The sequence below is a fragment of the Lolium rigidum genome, chromosome 5 (assembly GCF_022539505.1).
Source record: "Lolium rigidum isolate FL_2022 chromosome 5, APGP_CSIRO_Lrig_0.1, whole genome shotgun sequence".
Lineage (NCBI taxonomy): Eukaryota > Viridiplantae > Streptophyta > Magnoliopsida > Poales > Poaceae > Lolium > Lolium rigidum.
The window spans coordinates 65096526-65118813 of record NC_061512.1 but is presented as its reverse complement, the minus strand read 5'-3'; the positions used below and the strand labels follow the sequence as shown (position 1 = coordinate 65118813).

The window sequence follows — 22288 nt, the reverse complement described above, 5'->3', positions numbered from 1 at the left end:
TAACTTCCATAACAAGGTACAGTGTATGTACATTTTGAACTATCATATCGAGGTACCAAGGTATCGAGGTATTGAGTAACCAAGGTATCGAGGTACCAAGGTATCGAGGTATCAGTATCAAGTTATCGAGGTATCGAGGTATCTAGGTATCGAGGTATTGTCTGCGAAATATGATAATAACTTCCATAACAAGGTACAGTGTATGTACATTTTGAACTATCATATCGAGGTACCAAGGTATCGAGGTATTGAGTTCTTCTCCAGGGATACCAAGGGGTATGAGCGTATGCTAGAAATACGGATACCTAAATTTTAGCAATCGTGAGTAACTCTTGTCATATCATACTTGAGGTACCGGTATCGAGGCAGCAAGGTACCGGTATCGAGCTACCAAGGTATCGTATTGTGTGAGAAATACGCTAGTTCAGGATGATAACTTGAGGCGTTCGCGTGGCTATCCACACCAAAACTAGAAGGAGTGGCTGCCTCGTGACTCATCCAAACTTTCTGCGTGCATCGCTGAATCTCACCACTTTCCCACCCAACGCCGGCTTGTCTTCCGATGGCGGTGATCAATGCGACGAGGTCCTCATCCCGATCACTAGCCGCCACGCTTTATAAGCTCGCCCCTTCCCTCTTCCATGGAGCACATCCTCCGCCTCTGGTGTTCACCCCGACCACCACCACCTGCTCCGCGATGACTCACCTTAAGATCACCACTTAGGCTAGAAACACATGCGCGGCGCCACCTACATCCCTTACATAGCCAACACCGCCTCCAGAGTCGTCGCCTTGACGGGCGACGAGATAAAGGCCGGCTCAGAGGAGGAGGAGGAGGAAGCGCCAAAAATGGTAACATCCCTGGAGCAGGCCGCCTTGTTTGACACATCGTTCGCCGCCCAGCTCGAGGAGGTGAACGACATTCTCTTAGACCATGCCACCGAGGCCACCCACCGGTTAGCGGCATGGGAAGCGACTGCGCAAGACTTCATTGCAGCGGAGGTGTGTGCCATGGCGGAGATCCGGGAGCATTGCGACACCGATGTTGTATTGGTGCCGAGGTATGAAGGTACTATTCTCGAGCTATCGTGGCGGAGGTGTGTGCCATTGCGGAGTTTCAGGAGAGATGCGACGGTTTGGGACCTTAAGTATCATACATTGCATATGTACGATGTATGTTTGATATCTTAGATGCCATACCTTGGGTATGTTCGATGGGTCTCTGATATCGTAGGTATCATACCTGCGGTATGTCTATGTGACAATAGTAGGAAATACGTTAACTGAGACGTAGGATTCAGCTAAGATACATAAATAATATGCCTCGACATGAACGTAGTGTTTCAGGACATCGCTGCCAAAGGCGGCGAAGCCTCCGTCGCGAGCTTCCACCATGCGTTGTTTGGAGAAGGAGGTGGTGGTTAAGATCGATCTTGAAAGTACATCGTGACGAAATATTTGGTGGCTGATTTAAACTTTTGCAATAATGAAGAACTAACCCCAATTAAATTATATAGTCAAATGATCTGCTAAATTTGATGAGACTGAGTCTTCAAAACCGTTGAAAATAAATTTAACATTGGACAATTACATCTCCAAGAATGTATATGATTAAGAAAAACATGCTCCTTCAAAATTAGAGCTCCAGTAGATGCACCGATCAAAGAAGTAAGATATACAACCTAGCTGGCTAACTAACTTATCGCTGATTCTTGTTACACCTATCTTTAAGAAGATTGAGAAGCATCAGGGAGCGCAGCAAGTCGCCGTCGGTGCATCTTGCTCAACCACGAGGCCTCCAAAATTCCTCCATGTTCACCAGGCGGCTTTCCTTCCGCAACATACAGATCCGTCATCATCTACAAAGATCAAATACCTCAGTTGATACTTAATCTTCACTTGTTTGCCAAATAATCATAATCAATACTTACATACTGAAGAACGTACAACTAGCTGCTATGATTCAAATATTGGGCATGTAAATTATTAAATGCTGCACGTAAATACTTACCACGAGCAAGGATGACATCAGGAACGACCCATAGGCCATAGCCATAACGACGACAGTAAAAAAACAATACTCATCATGCCATATCAGGACAAAGGAGGACGGCCAAAACAACAGCAGTACCAGCAACAACGGCGACGTAGGATGCACATTTCTGCAGCCTGAGCATCCAAGATACCTGCGTCTCAAAAAAAGAATAGCAAATGGTAATGGATCTTATAGTGAAGATAAACAAGACGATGTGCATGACAGCCACCGCTACATCGTCCGCGTGTTGGTGAACATGGCCACAACGAATATCACGATGGGCCTGGCAGCCATGGCTACATCGGCGCAGTGCGCCGTAGTCGCCGGCGATGGCCACGGTCATGGTCAAAACTCACCACTATGGCACGATCTGCACAGCCGCCATGGCTACATCGCCGTCCGCGCAGTCGGCTGTGCCGCCATTCGCCGGCGAAAACTCACGACAAAATACCTACACCAAGCAGGATCCAAAATACATGCTTACGAGGTGAATATGACTTGGGACAAGCGATGCAGCATTTGGCATGTATGTCTACCCGATTGATTGACATCTTATAAATAGACGAAGGTATGAGTTCAAAACTATTCAAAAAAGGTAACTACGCAGCAGATTGAAAATACATTAAATAGGTATGCATTTTCTTTGGTAAGAGATTACTAGATTGATTTTTCCAATCTGGATGCATGGCGTGCAAATCAAAATGGAATTACATTGGAATTTTTATTAGACCTGGCATGCAAATCAAACATGGAAAGAACCTAAATTGAAGCTACAAACGGGTTTGCGGGTGCAAAAACAGGATTCATCACAAAATATACCCGGATTGCATTCATCGTCTGCGGATCAAACTAACGGTGGGCGATCTAGGAGCCTAGGCACCATGGTGCCCCTACTATTTTACCTATATATATATATATATATGGAAAATAGTGGGCTACCATGGGGCATAGCTACCCACCCTAATCTGACCATCAGAGCATCCTATAGAGCTTTTTGGATCGTCCGATGTTTTAACACCGTTAATGGCACAAACGGACGGACCGACCCGCACTTTTCCTTTTTTTGCCTACCTAAAATGGCTAGACCATGGATCTAGGAGGCATGGCTCGGCCCGCCGCCCAGCCTTTCCCTGCTGTCAGCCTGCACCCCGCGCCGCCTCCCGCCTCCTTCCCAAGCTGGCAGCACCGCATCCAGGCCGCCGCGTCTTCCCCCAGCCGGCAGCACCGCATCCAGGCCGCCGTCGCCTTTCCGCTCGTCCCCAACCCCGCTACGCCTCCTCCTCCTTCCCGCCGCCACCACGGCCACCCGCGCTCGACCGCGTCTCCATCCACCACTGCGGCCATCCTCTGCCGCCCGCGTCACTGGACGCCACCACGGTCACCCGCGCGCGCCGTGTCTCCGGCCGCAAGCGCGTGCCCGCGTCTCAGGTCGCCGCACCTCCTCGACTCCGGTATTGCAGCTCGTGCTCTACACCGATTCTCTTCATGCGCGCGCGCCACAACTACCTGCTCCTTCCCTCACCACGGCGCCACCAACTTCCGCTGCTGGCCGTGTCCTCCGTACAGCTGCCCCTCCTCCTTCCTGCACGGCAGATGGTCCTCCATGGGGATTCTTCGAGAAATCGGAGCGCACAGGCCTCCTCAGCTCGGGGGCAAGCCGGATCGGGATTTTTTCTCGTCTTTCCATGTCTCAGATCCCTCCCCCAGTTCTTGATTTGGCTTTTCAAGAAAAAGTTCCCGATTTCATTAATTGCTCCTTGTTGAACAATGTTACTACAGAGTACTTGATTCCTATTTTGGGTTGATTACAGGGAGAAAATCGGTGCATCTGTTTGTGAAATTCGCTTCAGATAGAGAGCTAGCCGATTTAATTTGCAGAGGCCAGATCCGTTCGTACTACTTCTTTTCCCGAGTGACTGGGTCTCTTGATTTTATTTCATTTTGAATCAAGATTTACTAAGTTCCACATCCTTTCCGCAAGGATTCTTTTTGTACGAGTCCATCACCCAGATACGTTTTTTTAAATCTTGAGGCTTTGTTGGAATGAAGATTTGCCACGTTCTTGGCTTGTCACTGTTACTACGCTTGTGAGTTTTTTGGTGACTTGAATGGAATCATCGCTGGAGCCGGGACATGGAGAAAGCAGCGGACGGGGGCGGCGCTGCTAGCCCGGCGATGCAGGTCGCCGCTGCCGGCACGGGGATGCAGGGCGCCGCTGGCACGGGGATGCAGGGCACTATTTCTCCCTCTACCGACGGCGCTCCCCTCTCCCTCTACCGACGGCGCTCCCCTCTCCCAAACCACTAGCGCGCATCCTGCTCCCCCGCGACACTCTTCTCTATTGGTAGCTCGACTCGCACGGGAGACTGAGTTTGTTTCGTTTTTTTTTTTTTTGCGATGGAATCTTGAGCTGAGCTGCAATAGCAGTCTGTGATGAACTTTTGAGGTTTAATTTATCTTTCCTGGATTGATCGGCCGCACGGCAACCCCGGCACAGTTTTTTTCTGGCTGCTCTTGATTTCATGATTCAACCCCCACTCGTGTCATATCTTTCTCTTTGCTGTTGCTCTTGATTTCGTGATTCATTCCCCGTCGTTTCTTCCTTCTTTTTATCTGGTCTGCACTTTTCTTTTTTATTTGATCTTTGTTAGACTTTGTGATGGCTGTGTCATTAGACAAATGGATTTGAGTTGGGATTTCCTTGCCGCCTCCATCAGTTTGACGATCCGGTGGAGATCGTGATTCATTTATATTTGATGATCCGGTTCTTCGGCACAAGCAGACATTGGCGAGCTTTTCCAAGATTATGGGACCCTGCACCGTCTCCCACGCCGCGTGGACGCGCCCCATCTCCCTGTTTCTGGCCGAGCTGGAGTGACAGGGAGGAGGTAGCGTCCGGGCCAGCGGCGAGAAGAAGACGCGGCCATCCGCAGCGACCGAAGTCCATAATGTCGTCCGTGTCTTTTCCCATTCTAGATTTGCTTCACCTCCTTTTTCTGGTCTTGATTTTGTGATGTTCTTGGACGTCTCCTCGATTTGATTCGTACGAGGATTGCTCGGCCGTTTTGCATCTTTTAGCAAAGGATTGTTGTTGCTCTCTGTACGACGTGGTTGGGATTTTGGTTATTCTCGATTGAGAATTTGGCTTTGCTATGATCCAATTAGTACTGTTGGATTGGTAGATTGGACTTATTGATTCCTTTGTATCCAGATCGGACAATTTTTCCTGCAGCTGGATAATTTTTCGTGTGTGTCTTTGATCTTAATTCATGTTTCTTCCTGCCGTGGACAGCCATGGCCGGTGCGTGTTCATCGCCTTCTTCAATTCGTCCACGAGCGTCTTCTGCCTCCCTGGTGTTTCGCAGGCGACGGGTACCTGGTGAGCGTGGTCGGTTTCACGGCGGAGACCGTGATGGGCACGACGGCGGAGCTCACGCTCACTCCCGACCAAGTGACGATCTTCGGTGGATTTCTAGAGAGGAATGTTGGGGCCACTAGGGGCTTTGACGGGAGGTTAGGGGAGCGCTGCCACCGTGCTGGGATGCATGCCGCCGCCGGAACACCCGCAAGGCGCTAGGAGAAGAAATAATTTGGGATTTCAGCAAAATTGATTTAGATGCAGAAAAATTAGCAGATCATCCGTATTGCCAGGGTCAGAGCAGCAAGATCCATCGTCTACCGCCCGTCCAGGACGGTGCCGGAGAAGGAAGGACCGCCGGCGATCACACACACGGTCCATCACCGCCCATCCTTTCGTTTATTTCGCTTTTTTTTTTAACTTCCTTTCTTTTCTTTCGTTGACCAAGAAGGAAACGATTTTTTCATATGAACGAGCACGGTGCGGTGGTGTGCCCTCGGATTCTTTTTTCATGTTATTTCTAATTTGGAATGGACACGTTGTAGTAGTCTGACATTGGTTTCTTCTTTCTTTTTTAAATTTCGAACGGGTAGTGGTCTGCCAAAAAGGAAACGCACAATTTTTTTCCTTGGTTTGTGCACGCACGGTTGCTTTCGAACGGCCATCAGAGAACTTTTTGCAGTTTTTGCGACCCTCTGTGCAGCCGTACGGAACAGACACCCTTTTTGCACGGTAGGGTCCTTTCTGTACCCAACGGACACTACTAACGGACGTAACGCTAACACAGATCCCAAGGTAACATCCAACGATTCTAGGACTATGCGTAGCTATCCATCTAGGTAAAAAATCCGCGTCTATATATATATATATATATATATATATATTGTCCTAACTATCTTGTTGTGTACGCTATTATGCAGAATGAAACTTAGGGAATGCAGAATAAGGAACATCCATGATGTTGGGTTCATTGACCCACACATCGTTAATGGATATGTGTTAAAACATCACCCGCCGACGTGGAGGAAGACCTGTGGCGGTTTCTTTCAAAGCAGGAACTCAAAAGTGATATTCTATTTCCTTACCATTTTGGGTGAGTGTTTCGTCTTGAGCACATTCTCTTTTGTTTACTCCATGCATGGTATGTGGCTAATCGATGAGTTATGCATGATTCGTGCATGTATCGTGTCCGCGAGTTCCACTGGATTCTGCTAGTAATTCAATTTCACGACTCCACAGTTCTCGTCCACGACTCTCTGAATCTGGATGCAAAGCTTTGGGCCGACATGAGAAAAATGATGCAGAAGTAATTATTTTCATTCATCGTGCGTGGCAGGCAGATGTTTCTCCTCGGATGAATTCCCAGACCCTCCCGGGTCGCACGCGCGGGCGACTCCGGAGGGCAAACCCTAGATCGAGCGAGCGCCCCCCCGTCCCGACCCTCCTGGCCGCTGCCGCCGCCGAGGCTGGCGGTGGTGGCGGCGCCCGGCCGTCAAAGGGCGGCGGGCAGATCTTGGCGAGCCCCGTCGGGCCTTCCTCGCGCGGGGCGGGACGACAAGCTGAGCGGCACGAGGGGCGGTGTCGAGCGGCGGCGCGCGCGAGCCGGGAGCGGAGGTGTCGGTCGGGCGGCTTGGCGGGGAGGCTGCGTGCGGAGCGAGGGACCGGAGGCGACGACGCGTCGAGGCGGCGGCGCGGTTCCCCAGGTGGCGGCGCGAGTCTTCCCGGGCCATGGAGGTTCGGTGGTGGCGCGGCGACAGCCTCTTCCGGCGTTTGGCTCCCGGAGGCGGCGGAGGCCGTGGAGGGCAACGCCGGCGGGGCCGGCGGGCGGCGGCGCGGGCCGGATCCGGGCCCTCCGGGCCCGATCCGGGTTTGAGGGCTTCGGCCGTTACACGGTCGTCGGAGGTGACAGGCTGCGTGCGGCTATTCCTCGACCGTGCGGGGAGGTGGAAGAAGGGCGGGGGCTGCGGGAAGAAGGAGGGAGCTCGTCCGTGCAAGCCGTGGGAGTTCCACGACATTTCGGCGGCTTTGGTGAAGTGCTGCGGCGGCGGCGGTGTGAACATCTTGGACGTTGTCCCAGTCCGGCGGGTACAGCGGGAAGTATGCGGCTTTTCGGACGAAAGTCTTGGCCGCCTTGGTCGGTGCCAGCGACGACGGCGTCTGCGGGCGTCGTTCCCCTCCTTGGAGGCGTCGCGGGGGTACCGATGCTTCTTTGCTCTCTCTCACTGGTCTGGTAGATGTCTCCTGGCGAAAGCCTAGATTCGGAGTTGGATCGGCGCGATGGCGGCGTCCTCGACGTCGTCACTCTGTTGAGAGCATCGCGTTTGGAGACACGACATGGAGGTTCCTGGTTGCTCTCCTCCGGTGCTCGTCGCTATCCATGGCTTCTTCAGGGGCGCAATGCACGCCTTTGTCGGCGAGTCCAAGACGATGCCTTCTCGGGACCGACCGAGTTCCGCCATCTATCTCTTAGGATGGTGCGTTGACAAGGAGAGTCCTTTGTAGTTGTTGTTCTTCGGAGGGTCCGTCGTAGGTCGAGACGCGGCTTTGGTGTTTTGCTTAGGATAGGTGTTTTCATCTTGTGTTGTTGTTCTGTCGGTGGTGGCTGTCTTCGGACTAGCCTGTGTGGAGTTGTTGCTACGCTCGTTGCTCGCAGCGAGTGGTAGTGTTCTTGTACTCAAACCTCTGCCTTCTATAAAAGTATGGTACGCCTTTGGCGTACTCTCGAAAAAAAAAAAAATTTATTTGCGCTCTATATCGATCGGCCTATTTCGTTCATTTCCTAATATCAAGTAACTAATAACTCTCTTGTTCATTTAATTTTCTTTGCCTCGTAGGGTTTGGAGACGGTTCGTAGCTGAAAAGGTCGGTGAATTCAAAAAAGAGCTACAATTTAAAAAGTCAATGACTGGGACTGGGGATATTCAGCCACCGGGGACCAATCTATGTGGATACTATGTTTGTGAGATGATCCGGAGATACACCTCTGAGCGGGTTCCGTGTGATAACAATGTCAAGAGGAATAACCTCTGGAAGATGCTTAGTCCGAAGCTCGCTTCCGACCACTTCAAGAGGAACTAGGCTGGATGGTTCGTGAGGGAAGTCATCGATCCTAAAGGAGAACACTATGTAGAGGACGTAGAACTTCGATGCAAGAAATTATGTATGGAAACTTGTTCAAAATTGTATATGCTGGTCATCCGATATTGAATATATATTGTATATTCCTCTTGAATTCTCTTTGGTTCTAATTTCAAATTTGTTTGAAACTGTACATTCGTATGCATGTATGTAGTACCGTAGAATATGTGAAACTCCTTCAAAATTAAAATAAAACACAAAAGAAATAAAACAATACAAATTAAAAAAAACCAGGTTTAGGGGGGGCTAAAACCCTAAACCTGCGGCGGCCTTTAGTCGCGGTTGGCCAGGAGAACCGCGACTAAAGGTCCTCCACCCCGACGGACTGCTGGCGGCCACGTGGACGTGCCTTTAGTCGCGGTTCGTAAGAAACCGTGACTAAAGGGAGGGGGACTTTAGTCGCGCTAAATTGGTCGCGGTTGCGCAACCGCGACTAATGGCAGTTACGAACCGCGACCAAAGGCCGTTTTTCTACCAGTGTGGGCTATCTAGTACTCGGTTTCTTGGAATTGCTTTGTCTTGAACAGTAAGAATTAACTGATATTGCATCTGCCAGAACATGTGAGGAATCATATTGGTCCTAAAAAGATGGGAAATCAGCATATTAGCAAGTACACCGGTCTTTGAGGTTTACGAACAAACCAATCTAGCACAATGTTTCTCATTCTTGTACTATTAGAGATTCTAGAATAGTACTACCTGGAGTAAAAACAGTCAATCTAGCACAATAATTTGCTTTCTTACATAAATCTAACAATATCTAAGATGGGTCATAGTGCATAGTATTATATAGTAGTATCATGCAGATATTAGTGCATGTATATGATATTTGTCTATGATACTATCTCTATAGTGGATAGTATTATAGAGTAATATCATACTCTTTAAAATTTATTGTTTATACAAATCTGTATAAAATCTATTTAAAATTAACTTTTCTCGTAACATGTGCTATGACACAGTATCCACCTATGTTACTCTAATTCTATCTTTTCTCCTTAATTAAATGTCACATCAGTATTTTTGTGAATCTAAAATACATTATACTACCTAAGATATTAGCACTATGGCCAAGTCACCGGCACTGATGACGAAGTTTAAGAAAAGATGAATACACACCGACACCGAGAACTCATGTACAGTATTTTGGTTTGAGGGTCACAGAACATTCAGCCCAAAGCCAAGTGTGACGGGCCCATCATTTCCAATTCCACTCTTCCTTCCTTCCCAGCGCTGCTCGTCTGCATCGCCCCGCCGCCGTCCTGCCCCCACTCTCGGCTCCGGCGACTGCTGCTTCAACCTAGCCGCCACCTACTTCTCTTGCTCCCCCCAGCGCTACCCAGAGGAAACATGGAGGCGGGGAGTCCTAGTCGGAGGAAGAGGAAACTAGAAGAGCCGCCTGCGGCTACGGCGGAGGGAGGCACTCACGCCCGACAACCGCCGCCCGGAGCGGGCCAAGGCGAGGAAGGAGGCCCCACCGCCGTCGACCGCATCAGCGACCTCCCGGACCCCATCCTCGCCGACATCATCTCCCTCCTCCCCACCAAGGGCGGCGCCCGCACCCAGATCCTCGCGTCCCGGTGGCGCCACCTCTGGCGCTCCGCCTCCCTCAACCTCGACTGCGACTGCGACGGCCTCGCCCGCCTCGGCTACGGCTTCCCCAACGATGACCATGCCCTCGCTGCCCTCATCCCTCGCATCCTCTCCACCCACCCCGGCCCCGGCCGCCGCTTCTGCGTCCCCGCGATCTACCTCCTCTCCCGACCGGCTGCTGTCGACGCCTGGCTCGGCTCCCCAACCCTCGACGGCCTCTGCGAGCTCGAGTTCTGCCTCGTCCATGTCTATGAGAAAGCAAGGTCGGTGCCATCACTCCCGGCGTCCGCCTTCCGCTTCTCGCCCACCCTACGTGTCGTCATCATCCGCAAATGTCACCTCCATGACTCTGCTAGCCAGGCCCTTTACTTCCCCCAGCTTAACCAGCTCGCTCTTGAGGACGTCGTCGTGTCCGAGACCTCGCTGCACACCATTATTGCCGGCTGTCCTGCTCTGGAGTGCTTGCTGATTCAGGGCAGCTCCGGCTTCCGTTGCATCCGTATCAACTCACTTACCCTCAGAAGCTTCGGTGTGCGTGTTGGTTCTCACCCAACACATGAGCTTGGTTCTCAGCCAACAGATGAGCTCCAGCTCGAGGAACTTATCATCGAGGATGCTCCTTGCCTTGAAAGGTTGCTCCGTCTTGATCTATTTGAAGAACTCAATGTATCGATAACCTTCGCCCCTAAGCTGCAGACCATAGGCTGCCTTTCTAATAAGCGTGTCCCTTCCAGAAGTTTCATGTATGGTTGTGCCGCAGTTATTGAGGTAGCTCTGGCCTTCCTACGTCATTTTTCATGGGACTCCTAAGCTGCATTTCTTGCATATTACATTATTGCAGGGGGCCGGCCTAATGTTGTCTTCCATGCTTGATACAGGGATTGCATCTCGATAGGCTGGCTGCGGTGGTATGCACTGTCAAGACATTAGCTGTTGATTTGTTTATGAATGATCTGGATACAGTTATTGAGTTGATGAAATGCTTTCCCTGCTTGGAGAAGTTGTACATTGAGGTGACGAATTATTTATTGGTGGTTTGTAGTGTTCAACTGCTCTTTTCATCTAATTACTATTCTGACATGGTTCTTAATTTTCTGTCTATGTTCTTTTAGTCTGTGCCAGGTTGGAAAAATTTATGGCGCCGTAAACATCGGGATCTTATTAAAACTTTTGATATTCGGTTAAAGACAATAGGATTGGGATTCTACCGGGGCATCAAGTCAGAAGTTGACTTCGTCACATTCTTCGTCCTGAATGCAAAAGTGCTTGAGTTAATGATAGTTCATGTTAGCCCCCAGGATTATTATCGGGGATTTGATGCACATCAGTCTAAGAAGCTGATGTTTGAGAGCAGAGCTTCCAGAGGTGCTCGGATTCACTTTACAACCGGTAATTGTCTCCGTGGTGCTTCAGAAATCAACCACGTTCGTGATTTGGATCTAACTGATCCCTTCATAAGTAGATGTCGACATTTAGTAGCTCGTTAGGTAGTTCTTGCCTATCTCACTTTGTGCTTTTTCCAAACTTGGTTAATCCTCGTGTTTGCTACTTTTTTCTTCTCCTTTGGTTTGTATTATCCCAGAATCTTGTGGCAATGCACAAACTGTTCAAGCATTTGTGTTGTCAGTTTTCTGTTATACTTTGTGTCATCACTGTAACTTGTAAAGGTCAGGGGCATGCACAGTCTCATTGAGAAGTCGTGCTGCTGCACTCAGTGTTATGTGTAAAATGAGCATGGAATCATGCCATTCATATCTGAAGGTCTCGGAACACTGAAATCATCTTGTGGCTGTGCTCTTCCATCACAGGTGACATGTAGTGATACTCAATAAGCCTTTCACACTGCATGACATTAACCGTCTTGCAAGTTGCGATGTCTAATTACTTAGCTCTCATTTTGGTTCCTGATTGCAAGCTTTGGTCAGGATTATATATTACATCCAAGAGATGAAGTAGATGTGGATCGGCACCCTTTGATGCTTTCCATGGCAGTAGAACAGGGTCATACTGTGTATGTCTGCAAGAACTTCACAATGCCCTCTCTTGTAGCAGTCGATTTGTTCATCATGCTGATAATATTATTTTATATGGCTCTGAAGTAATATTAGAACGGGGCTAATTTGATAACTTTCCATGCTTTCATTTCTATTGTTTGCCACTGTTTATCTGATACCAAAATTGTTTTTGGTTAGTATGAAATCTGCAAGCAATTTCTATCGTCTGTTTGCATCCTATCGCATATGGTTATTTATTATTGTGTAGCTTATGGATCTCTGATGGGTTAGCTATATATCTTGCTATTGGTTTTTCTTGAACAGTAGGAAATGAATGAACTTGCTGTTTAAGAGGATACCTATACTGGTTATTGGATTGCTACTGCACCTGCCAGAGCGCATATGAGGCATCATACGTGTTATCATATTGACAAGTACGCCAGTCTTTGAGGTTTCAAATTAGTGAGATGGTTGCTGTATTGTTTAAACTTTGCCCAGGCATTTTGATTTTGCCATGAATGAACTTGCCGTTTACAAAATACATTATCATTGACACATGGATTTGCTTAGATATAGGATTTGATAAAATTATTCTGGCCATTGTATTTTTGTTGTTCTTGGTTCCGTTCATGAACATGCCAAGAGGTTTTGTCATTGGTATTTTTGTATGCTTCAGTTTGAATCATGCTTTGGGTTCTAGCATATCCATAATCTAGAAGGCAAGACTATCATGTGAACTGTCAGAAATCTGCTGTTTATGTAGCCAGGTATCATGATTTGATTAATCTAGAAGGCAAGACTATCATGTGAACTGTCAGAAATCTGCTGTCTATGTAGCCAGGTATCATGAATCATGCTGATTTTAAGCGTAGGCGCAGGCATCTGCATTAGTCAACTTTGAAGCTTCGATCACTGTAGCAGTCCTTGCGCACTCCTGTATGGTCGTCGTGTCTTTGCATATCCGCCGACTCACATATGGTTTCCGACTCTTTGTCGGTAAGGAGTAATCACCGAACCGCCTTGGGTACAAATTGCCCAGCTACATCTAGGCACGCTACCTGAACTGGAGAGAGAGAGAAAGAAGGTAAACGGATTGGAAGCCCTACACGATCGGCGCCAGTCGCCATGGGATCGGACGCCGGCTCCGGCGCGTTCCGCGGCAAGCGCCGGCGAGAGGAACCCCACCAATTCCTCTCCTCCGCGGGCCAAGGGACGACCTCCAAGAGGAGGAAACACGACTCCACTGGGGATGACGGGAGCATGGAGTCCAAGTACGGCGCTGCCGCGTCCAGGATGATGGCCAGCATGGGGTTCAAGCCCGGCACGGGCCTCGGCAAGGACGGGCAGGGGATCGTCGCGCCGCTGGAGGGCGTCTCACGCCCCGCCCACGCCGGGCTCGGCAGCGTCGACGAGCACATGCCCTTCTTCCACGGCAAGGAGAACCTGCCGCCGCCGCCCCCGCCGCCCGCCGAGGAGGAGGAATCGGAACCGCCACGGTGGTCCAGGAAGGCCGGCGCCGCGAGGAAGAGTTCTGCTCCTTTCCTCGTCCTGTCGAAGAACGCGCTGCTGACGACGTGTGCCGAGCAGGACGAGCAGGTACAACCCATGGTTGTGGAGAAGGTGATCGACATGCGAGGCCCTCAGCCGCGCGTGCTGACGGACCTGACAGGGCTCAACGACGGACAAGAAATGGAGGTTGATGAAGACCTGCCGATGCCGGAGCTGCAGTACAATCTCCGGGCGCTCGTCGACCAGGCCGCGGCGGACATAACAGGCCTGGACGAGCAGCTGCAGCGGGAGAAGGAGGACGTGGCTAGCCTGACGCGTGAGAAAAACAGATTGGCAGAGCAGGAGGCTTTGCGCGGACACGAGCTGCATGTCATGGAGGCCATCACCGGGGCTCTCGAGCAGGTCCGGGCGGACGAGGCGGCCGGCGTGCTGACTCCGGAAGCCCTGCTCGTCACCTTCCGGGGACTGAAGACGCGCCACGAGGAGGTGTTCGAGCTCTGCGGCCTCGCATGGATCGCCTGCGAATTCTTGCGTCCCCTGCTGGTCCGGGCGTGCCATGGGTGGCAGCCGCTGCGTGATCCCTCGTTCGGGTTGGAACTAATGACGCAGTGGAAGGATTTTCTTCAGCAGCAGCAGCATCCGCAGCATTATGATTTCAGATCAGATTACATTGATCCATACGCTCAGCTTCTGCTCGATGTGATTCTGCCGGTTGTCAGGGCATCGGGTGCTAATTTATGGGATGCTCGGGATCCCGAGCCAATGCTTCGGTTTATCGAGTCGTGGGAAGAGCTGCTGCCTCCAGTTGTGCTTGAATCAACATTGGAAGATGTGATCATGCCGAAGCTCTCTGCCGCCATCGTCTCCTGGGATCGCGAGAATGTGCCGATCCATGCGTGGGTGCACCCATGGCTACCGATTCTGGGGCAAGCCAGGACAGAGACCCTGTGTCATTCTGTTCGGTACAAGCTGAGCACCGGCGTCCTCCGCTCATGGAAATCGCACGACGCCTCGGCCTACGCTGCCCTATCTCCATGGAAGGGCGTGTTTGATCCGGCGAGCTGGGAGGCCATGATTACGCGGTACATCGTTCCCAAGCTGAAGCTGGCACTGCAGGAGTTGCAGATCAGCCCGGCTGTTAACAGCCAGGAGCTCGACCAGTTCAAAGACCAGGTGATGATCTGGGCCTCTGCTACCTCGGCGAGCCATATGATCCATTTGTTGGAGGTGGAATTCTTCAGCAAATGGCTACTGGTCCTCTACCATTGGCTGCGTTCCACGGATCCTGATTTCGACGAGGTCGTGTACTGGTACAAGAGCTGGAGGGGGATTTTGCCACCAGAGTTGATCGCACATCGTCGTGTACGGATGCTTCTGGCTGCTGGCCTTGTCATGATGGACAATGCTTCCGAAGGGCGTGAGGTGTTGCTGCCTGGGGCGGCAAGGGAGGCTGTGGGCTGTCCGGAAGCAGCAGAGGATCGACAATTCGATGCGGCGCACGGAGCACCGCAACAAGTGCCAGGAGGAGCGGCCATGGAGGATTTGAGTTTCAAGGACCGCATCTTGGCGTATGCAGAGGGACACGGCTTGAAGTTTACGCCCAGAGCTGGCAAGTTCTACAATTGTGTTCCGGTCTATGAGTTTGGCTGCGTAAGAGTCCACCTAGACTCGGTGAAGGGGCTGCTTTATGCGCAAGGTCAAGGATCATGGAGTTCTGTGACTCTTGCGCAATTGATGGAGATGAACCGGATGGCAACACCATGCTAACATCCAATTGAACTTTCAGGAAAAAAATGCGTGTACAGTTGAATTCTTAACACTGTAATTTTGTGGGTACTTTCTGTATAATAAAGCTTATATATAGAAAAAGTTTCTAATGCCCTTTGTGGCATCAACCTGCAGGTCACGAATATGAATCCTGGTACTTCCTTTGCGCAATTGTTGGAGATGAAATGGATGTGGCAAGACCATACTAACAGATCATGTATTCAGTGGGAGTTTCAAAAACAAATGTGTAAAATTGAAGCCTCCAAATTATAATGTTTTTGCACTGTTCGTATAATATATTTTACAGAAAAAAATTCTAGTAATGTCCTCTGTGGCATCCACTTGCAGGTCATGAGTATGAATTCAGCTGTTTTTGAACATCTCCATGTGAAAGAGCGGCCTCTTGATGCAGAACTGTTTTCATCTGGTTGTCCATTGAGACCAATTTATTCCCTTGGTATTTCTTTTCACCATAGTAAGTTTTATTTATCTCTTGCTTAATTTCTGGACATAATTAAATGTCCTCTCCAACTAGGAATAATATACTTCTGCATTAATCTTGCTCTGCATCAGTTGCATAAATCTGTCAGGAAACTATGGGGGTGATGCTGAGTGTCAGTAAGGAAAAATTTCGAAAAGAGGGACGAGGTAAGTAATTAAAAGAGGGTACTGCTGGCAAATTTATGCATCATAACCGCCACTGTATCTGATTACAAATTTGATGGCCCCCTTGTTTATTGTGAATTTTGGTTCTACTATTCTGGTTAGAAATGTGCACTTATTTCATTGTGTTGCCAATAGTACTAGTATATGCCAGTGATGTTCATCAAGCTGCCAGTCCACTGAGAATCAGTTTGGTAAAGGAAAAAACTTACGAATCATTTCAGTGAAATTGTTTTAATGTTGAGCTTATGGAGATTAGGAACAGTGCCGTATAAATTCCCCTGTGCTTTCACTACTTTTGGTTACACCATTTGTTGCTCACTGATTATTAGTCGTTTTAACCGAGCTAATCCCCTTTCCATTAGTTGCTTAATAGATTTTTTTTATTTCAAAAAAAAAAAGAGTTGCTTAATAGATTTTGTTGTAATGCCCCTTTGCATCTGTTGATAGTTTTAATGCACACTGTAACAGTTCCTTAATAGATCTATATAATTAGTACATTACAACAACAATACATTGGACCGGAAAGATGATAGCAAGTTGGACCGCTAATAGCATCCTCAGCGGATGCTTTGCCACTTTGGGGCAAAAACATATCAGCACTAAAACCTCACAGAATTAACATGTAGCAACACCATTACAGGCCAAAAGAGGCCACAGTTTCAGGAGTGGCACTTGACAGGCAGAAACCACACATTTGCTGATTATTGGTCTGATTTGCAGCTTCCAGGGGCATGGGACAAGCTTCAGCTCGGGCCACGACAGATGCGGTGCAACGTGCACTAAATGAGTTTGTTGTGTGTCGTCCGGAGCTGCAGAGTAAGCGCAACATGATGCTTAGCCTGGTGTTGGTGGTGGAGACAGTGCCTAAATTCAGTATTCCTGGTAGTCCCGTCAAGAGCATCTCCAACAATCCGTTACCAGGGTTAGCAAGTTCCGTGGAGTGTTGAATTTAGGCGTGCTAGTTTTTGTAGTTAGGACTTGTAGTAATCTGAGATGTGGCATGGCTTCGTTGTCCGGTTTGGCTTTTACAAAACTTGCACTTGTAAAAAAAAAATTATCCAAATAATAGCAAGAGTTTTTTTTTCCATTTTCCTTCGAGAAACCAATAATAGCCAGAGTACACAGTTGCTCACAACATATGATCTAGACGAGCATGCACTTTGCTTGCACAGGAGAAGACCGATATCAGATAACCACTGGATGGCTGACAACGAGCACAAGCAGAGCACATTTTCTGGCCTTTTTAAAAACTTGCAATTGTAAAAAATTGTTTTATCTTGATAATAGCCAGAGTCTTTGCCATTTTCTTTCAAGAAAACACATAGGAGTACATAATTACACTTATTTGTGGACGGAGGGAGTAGACCGATAGACGAGAATAAAGTTGCCTTCCAGATGAGATGATGGATACTTGCCACTGGATGCATGACAAACATGGCACGCTAGTTACCCCTCCGTCGCGCAAGCTTCGGCTTCTTCCTCCCGCGTGCAAGAAGGTCGGTTAGCACGGAAGGGCAGCTTGCTTCCAGGTGCTTGTACCCCTCCGTCGCCATGACAGCATCAAGAACCGCAGGCGTCCTCACAATGAACTCGATGCACCTAGCCTTGAGCTGCTCACAGCCATGCTGCTCGGCTAATGCCAATGTCGCCGCCACGGTGTCCACGTCGATACCACCAGAGAGTCTACCCTCACAGATCAGCTTGAGCCTGTCCAGGCCGTACAGGTCAGCTGCCGCCAGCAGGTGCTGTGCCATCAACGTCGTCCCATCCATCTGCTGCTGCTCACCAAACTCCGGCGCGGTGTCGGTGTAGATGAATCCGAGCAGAGCCTTGAACACCGACGCCTCAATGTCCTTAATCTCAACACGTCCAGAGCTCTTCTCCACCATTTGCCCGAAGAATTCAGCCATGAACACAGGCGACCTCGCGGCGAGTACCAGCTTGTGTGCAGCAAATGACTCGCCAGAAACGAGGAAGGTGACATCTGCTCCGGTACCGCTCTGCAAAAGCTCGCCGAAGTGCTTGTGCAGGTTGGAGGATGGCGCGGCAGGCACTGGGATTTCTTTGACTGGAAACGTCTGCACCGGTAAATCCTTGAGGACGGTGATGGTGCACTCCAGAGTCAAGGCATCGTCGCGGAGATAACCCGACGCTTCTAGATCACTTCTTTGCACGAGCTGCAGTTTAGATGAGTTTGGGTAATTCTTGAATCTTCCTGTAACTGTCTTCTGTGGGGATGGTTTGAGAATTCCTCTCGGATCTACCAATCGGCAGCCAAGATTAGCTCTCACGTACTCGTTGTTGCGGGATCGATCACTTCGAAACATAAGCTCCAGTGCTACCATTGGAGACTAAGATAGATACAGATTTCCCAATCATACCCGTCGACGTTCCATCTGGTTTTGATGTTGTAGCTGTTGCTCGAGTCCACGGTGTTGGTCGCGCAATAGCCATCGATCTTGAGCAGCTGCACCATGCGCTCAGCGTCAGTGAGGATTGCTGCGCAGGCGTTCTCCATGGCCACAAGCCCAACAACGGAAGAAGGGAACGGACAGGAAGTGGGAATGGCAATTGTGGCGCTTCCTCTTTGCTTGAGAATGACTGTGGAGTAGTGTAACATTTATACAGGGAGTAAGCTGTAACATGCGACTGCTCGAGTAGAGCGAGGCATACATACCGATGCGACGTCGGAACTCGAAACGAACATGTGACCACAGTCAAACTCTTTTAATCATGGAATGCCAACCATTTCAAAGGGGGTCTACACATGGTCTCTTTTCAATTTAATCCGGTGCCAGCTGAATGGACGCAACGAATCTGTTTTACACGCGTATTTATCATGAACCTACTCCCTCCGTTCTAATTTAGTCTACATTTTGGAAAAAATGAAATAAATTAGTTTATTAGTATTACTTAGATATGTCAACAATCAACCCAGGCTACGTTGAAAATAAGACTACTCATAATGGGAGTAACCTTCACTACTATATGTTTACTACTACTATATGTTACTTCTCACTCTGACTAGTCTAATAACCTCCAATAAGTAACACAGCTAGTTACTGTAACATTACACTTCTCAAGATACAATGAGTCTACAAGCTAATTAATCATGACATCGTTACTATAGAGTAGTAACATGAATGTAGCATGTTACTACTCTATGAAGGCATTATACTACTTTGAGGACGGTAAATCCTTGAGGACGGTGATGGTGCACTCCAAAGTCAATGTATTATACTACGTTGATGTTACTAACCACTATGAAGGTAGTAACATAGAGTAGTAACATGTGCATGTTACTACTATATGTTACTTCTCACTCTGACTAGTCTAATAACCTCCAATAAAAAAAGCAAAACCACATCATTTTCAGTGTAGTTGTTGACTAAAAGCTAGAATGTAGAGTATTTTCGAACAAATTTTGAGGCTAGAATGTAGACTATTTTAGAACGGAGGAAGTATGTTGCTATATTTTCTTGTTTTGTCATGAACCTATGTTATGGTTTGAACTTGTTTTCTCTAATTATTACTTATGAATTCCTCAAGTGATGACTCTGATTAAGAATTGGATATGTATTGCATGCTAACAACTTTTATTGCAGAAGAGGAGAGTTAGAAGGTTCCTTAACCGGCTAGAAAACTGCCTTTCATGCAGGGGTACAATGGGACGAGGAGAGGATAAAAATCCGCCGAGATTCTGAAGTGGTTTAGGATGAGAATGTCAGTTTTTATGATGTTGCATGATACTCTTGTTCGTGACTATGACCTACCGACTTCTCATATATCCAGTAAAGAATCACTAGCTCTCTTTTTGTGAATGTCGGAGGCACCTCAGTCCAATAGTCAAAGTTGCATACCGACTTGACCACAATGTTTCTACCATTGGTAACAAGTTGGATCATATTTTAGATTGTGTAGACCGATTACATTGTATCCGATGATTACATTGTATCCGATGATCCTACTGTTGGGCCACAAAGAGATAAAAAGAAACCTTTTCCCTACATGGTACTTCCAAGAACTAGTTGAGGCAGAAAGCCACGGAGAGTACCACTAGACGCGTCGGTGTGAAACTTGATGAAGCACATCAGAGTAGTGTAGCCTAGATCCGATCCAATCCCATGATCGTCGAAGTGTTGAACGTACATCACCTCAGTAGGTATCCACACGCACGAGGAGTAGCACTAGCGGTGGATTACTATGTCTGATACACTGGCTGAACTGGAATGGAGGTGCTAGGGTTCTGAACACATGGGAGTTGTCTAACCATGTGGCAGCACAACCACTGCATCGACTATATGTACGGAAGTAAGTGTGATATTTCAGACAACTTAGTGAAACCCTATTCCAGTCACTACGAGTCCAACTCGCCGACCTAGTCCTTGTACAGCTCAAGTCAAACTCGGCAGACTCCATTTCGTTGCTCTTAAGGGTGTGACACTGCACGCTCATGGCGACTTGGACACGATTGGAGTCCGATTCTCAATCGATCAGTCCGTGGCGCTCCTAGCATAACATGACGACTCTCAAGTACCATAGATTCATAACGGCATACCTTTCCAATGTGACATTCGTCCAAGTCTATTATGTCTCATGATATACCTTCTCAATCTATAGGAGAGTTATTGTCATCCCTTTAATGGTCACACTACAAGAAAAACCACCCTACTGCAACACAATTATGCGTATCTAAATGGCCATATGAGCGTTGCTAGCGACTTTACCAACGGACTTTACCAACGGATAAAAATGCGTTGCGTTTTTTGGTGTTGCTAGGGTATAATGCAACAGATATGCGTTCGTTGGTAACCAATGGGATAATCGTTGCAAAATAGCTACAGATTTCGGGCAACAGGTGTATACGTTGTTGGAGATATCGTGTAAAGCTTTAAAATTCTATTAAAAGTACTATTTTCTGGACCTATTGGTTTGATTGCTATGGTAGATTAGTTCTGAGCGAAGGAATGTAGTCATACGTGACAAACCACATCACACAAACAGTAGAATATGAACGCATTCAGTGACAAAATTTCAATATTTATTATTGAAATCACCATCCATACATGAAAATTATTTGAAGAGTAGACAGTTTACAATGTTACATCAAAATATCATATTCTACCTAGTCCTATGTACATCCGTTCTAAATTTTGCCAACAAATTCATAGCTGATATTCGATATAGCAAGTCTTCTGATGTATGGAACCTGCACACACAAAACTTTCTGTTCAGCATCAAAGTGGCAGAAGACAGGGAAGGCGTGTAGTCAATTAACTTGCTTGAAGGTTTACAGGTATACTAACATTTGGTTGCATGCCAAAGCTAATTCAGTGTGAAGACATGTTTGCAGTCCTCTGCATTTAAATTAGCTCATCAGAACCCATCTCATTGTGGCAACCACACAGATGGAAATAAAAAAAAGGAAATCTAGATAAGAATTAACCACGAAGAGATCTAGACGAATACATCAAACATAAGATCAAAATACATTAATTAACTAGACCGTCCATGCAACAGCATATCGAATTCTTCATTAACTATATAGAATTGTCAATAAAATGTCACTTGAAACTCCAGTGGTTGCCATGGTGCGATTCCAATATTTCAAGAGAGACCTATATCATGGGAAGCCAAAAAATATGAATCTAAATCTTGTCATAAGTGAGATGATACTTCTAGCTTTTAGCAAGTTGTAGTTGTACAAGTAACATGAGGGAAGAATTAAGCGTGAGAAGGAATTAACTACATGTTCTAGTTTTCTAGTTAGAGTGAACTATGTTTGGTGTTATAAGGCAGATTCTGTATGTGGCACGGACCAAAACTAGCAGCAGGTAAACAAAATTCAGTAATAGCATGGAGTAAATAGTCTATACTGGAATGGTGCAAAACTATATCGGAAGGCAAAATTAATATAGGAACATGAACAACTGCTGCATGAATAATGAAAGCATACCTTCTGTAAAATATCATCAATTCCCTTGTTTTATATACAACGTTAGCAGCAACCTCGAGAGCTTCTCAATTTGCTTTTATGTTATGTCAGATTCTCTTCTAAGGTAACATTCTGGGAGACCATACAAAAACGAAAATAAATTTTCTGCAATTGACCAAAGGCATGAAGATCTAGCCTAGGAAATGCGAAACGAAAAAGATAGTGATATGTTTCAGATATAACAGAAAGGAGTACTAATGAACTGCCAAACAGATAAATGCAGATACCTCTGA

General features: G+C 47.7%; 2 protein-coding genes and 1 pseudogene across 2 annotated transcripts; 2 read left to right on the top strand and 1 right to left on the bottom strand.

Annotated features, from left to right (window-relative positions):
* Positions 1-9881: 9881 nt before the first annotated feature.
* Positions 9882-11697, top strand: LOC124656047 (FBD-associated F-box protein At5g60610-like). The gene is made up of 3 exons (XM_047194857.1): positions 9882-10892; positions 11003-11137; positions 11237-11697. Exons 1-3 carry the CDS (start codon positions 9882-9884, stop codon positions 11609-11611), a joined length of 1521 nt encoding a protein of 506 aa, XP_047050813.1. The 3' UTR covers positions 11612-11697.
* Positions 11698-13411: 1714 nt separating this feature from the next.
* LOC124656045 (septin and tuftelin-interacting protein 1 homolog 1-like) lies at positions 13412-15394 on the top strand. Its single transcript, XM_047194856.1, has one exon. The coding sequence runs from the start codon at positions 13412-13414 to the stop codon at positions 15392-15394; it is 1983 nt and encodes a 660-aa protein (XP_047050812.1).
* Positions 15395-17502: 2108 nt separating this feature from the next.
* Positions 17503-18578, bottom strand: LOC124656044 (annotated as a pseudogene).
* Positions 18579-22288: the final 3710 nt, after the last annotated feature.

What these genes read in the sequence shown, in the direction of transcription:
- LOC124656047 (XM_047194857.1), top strand. Translation starts at nt 9,882, where the DNA reads ATGGAGGCGGGGAGTCCTAGTCGGAGGAAGAGGAAACTAGAAGAGCCG. An exon ending in GTTGTGCCGCAGTTATTGAG is followed by an intron (nt 10,893 to 11,002) that starts GTAGCTCTGGCC and finishes TGCTTGATACAG; the next exon opens with GGATTGCATCTCGATAGGCT. An exon ending in TGGAGAAGTTGTACATTGAG is followed by an intron (nt 11,138 to 11,236) that starts GTGACGAATTAT and finishes ATGTTCTTTTAG; the next exon opens with TCTGTGCCAGGTTGGAAAAA.
- LOC124656045 (XM_047194856.1), top strand. Translation starts at nt 13,412, where the DNA reads ATGATGGCCAGCATGGGGTTCAAGCCCGGCACGGGCCTCGGCAAGGAC.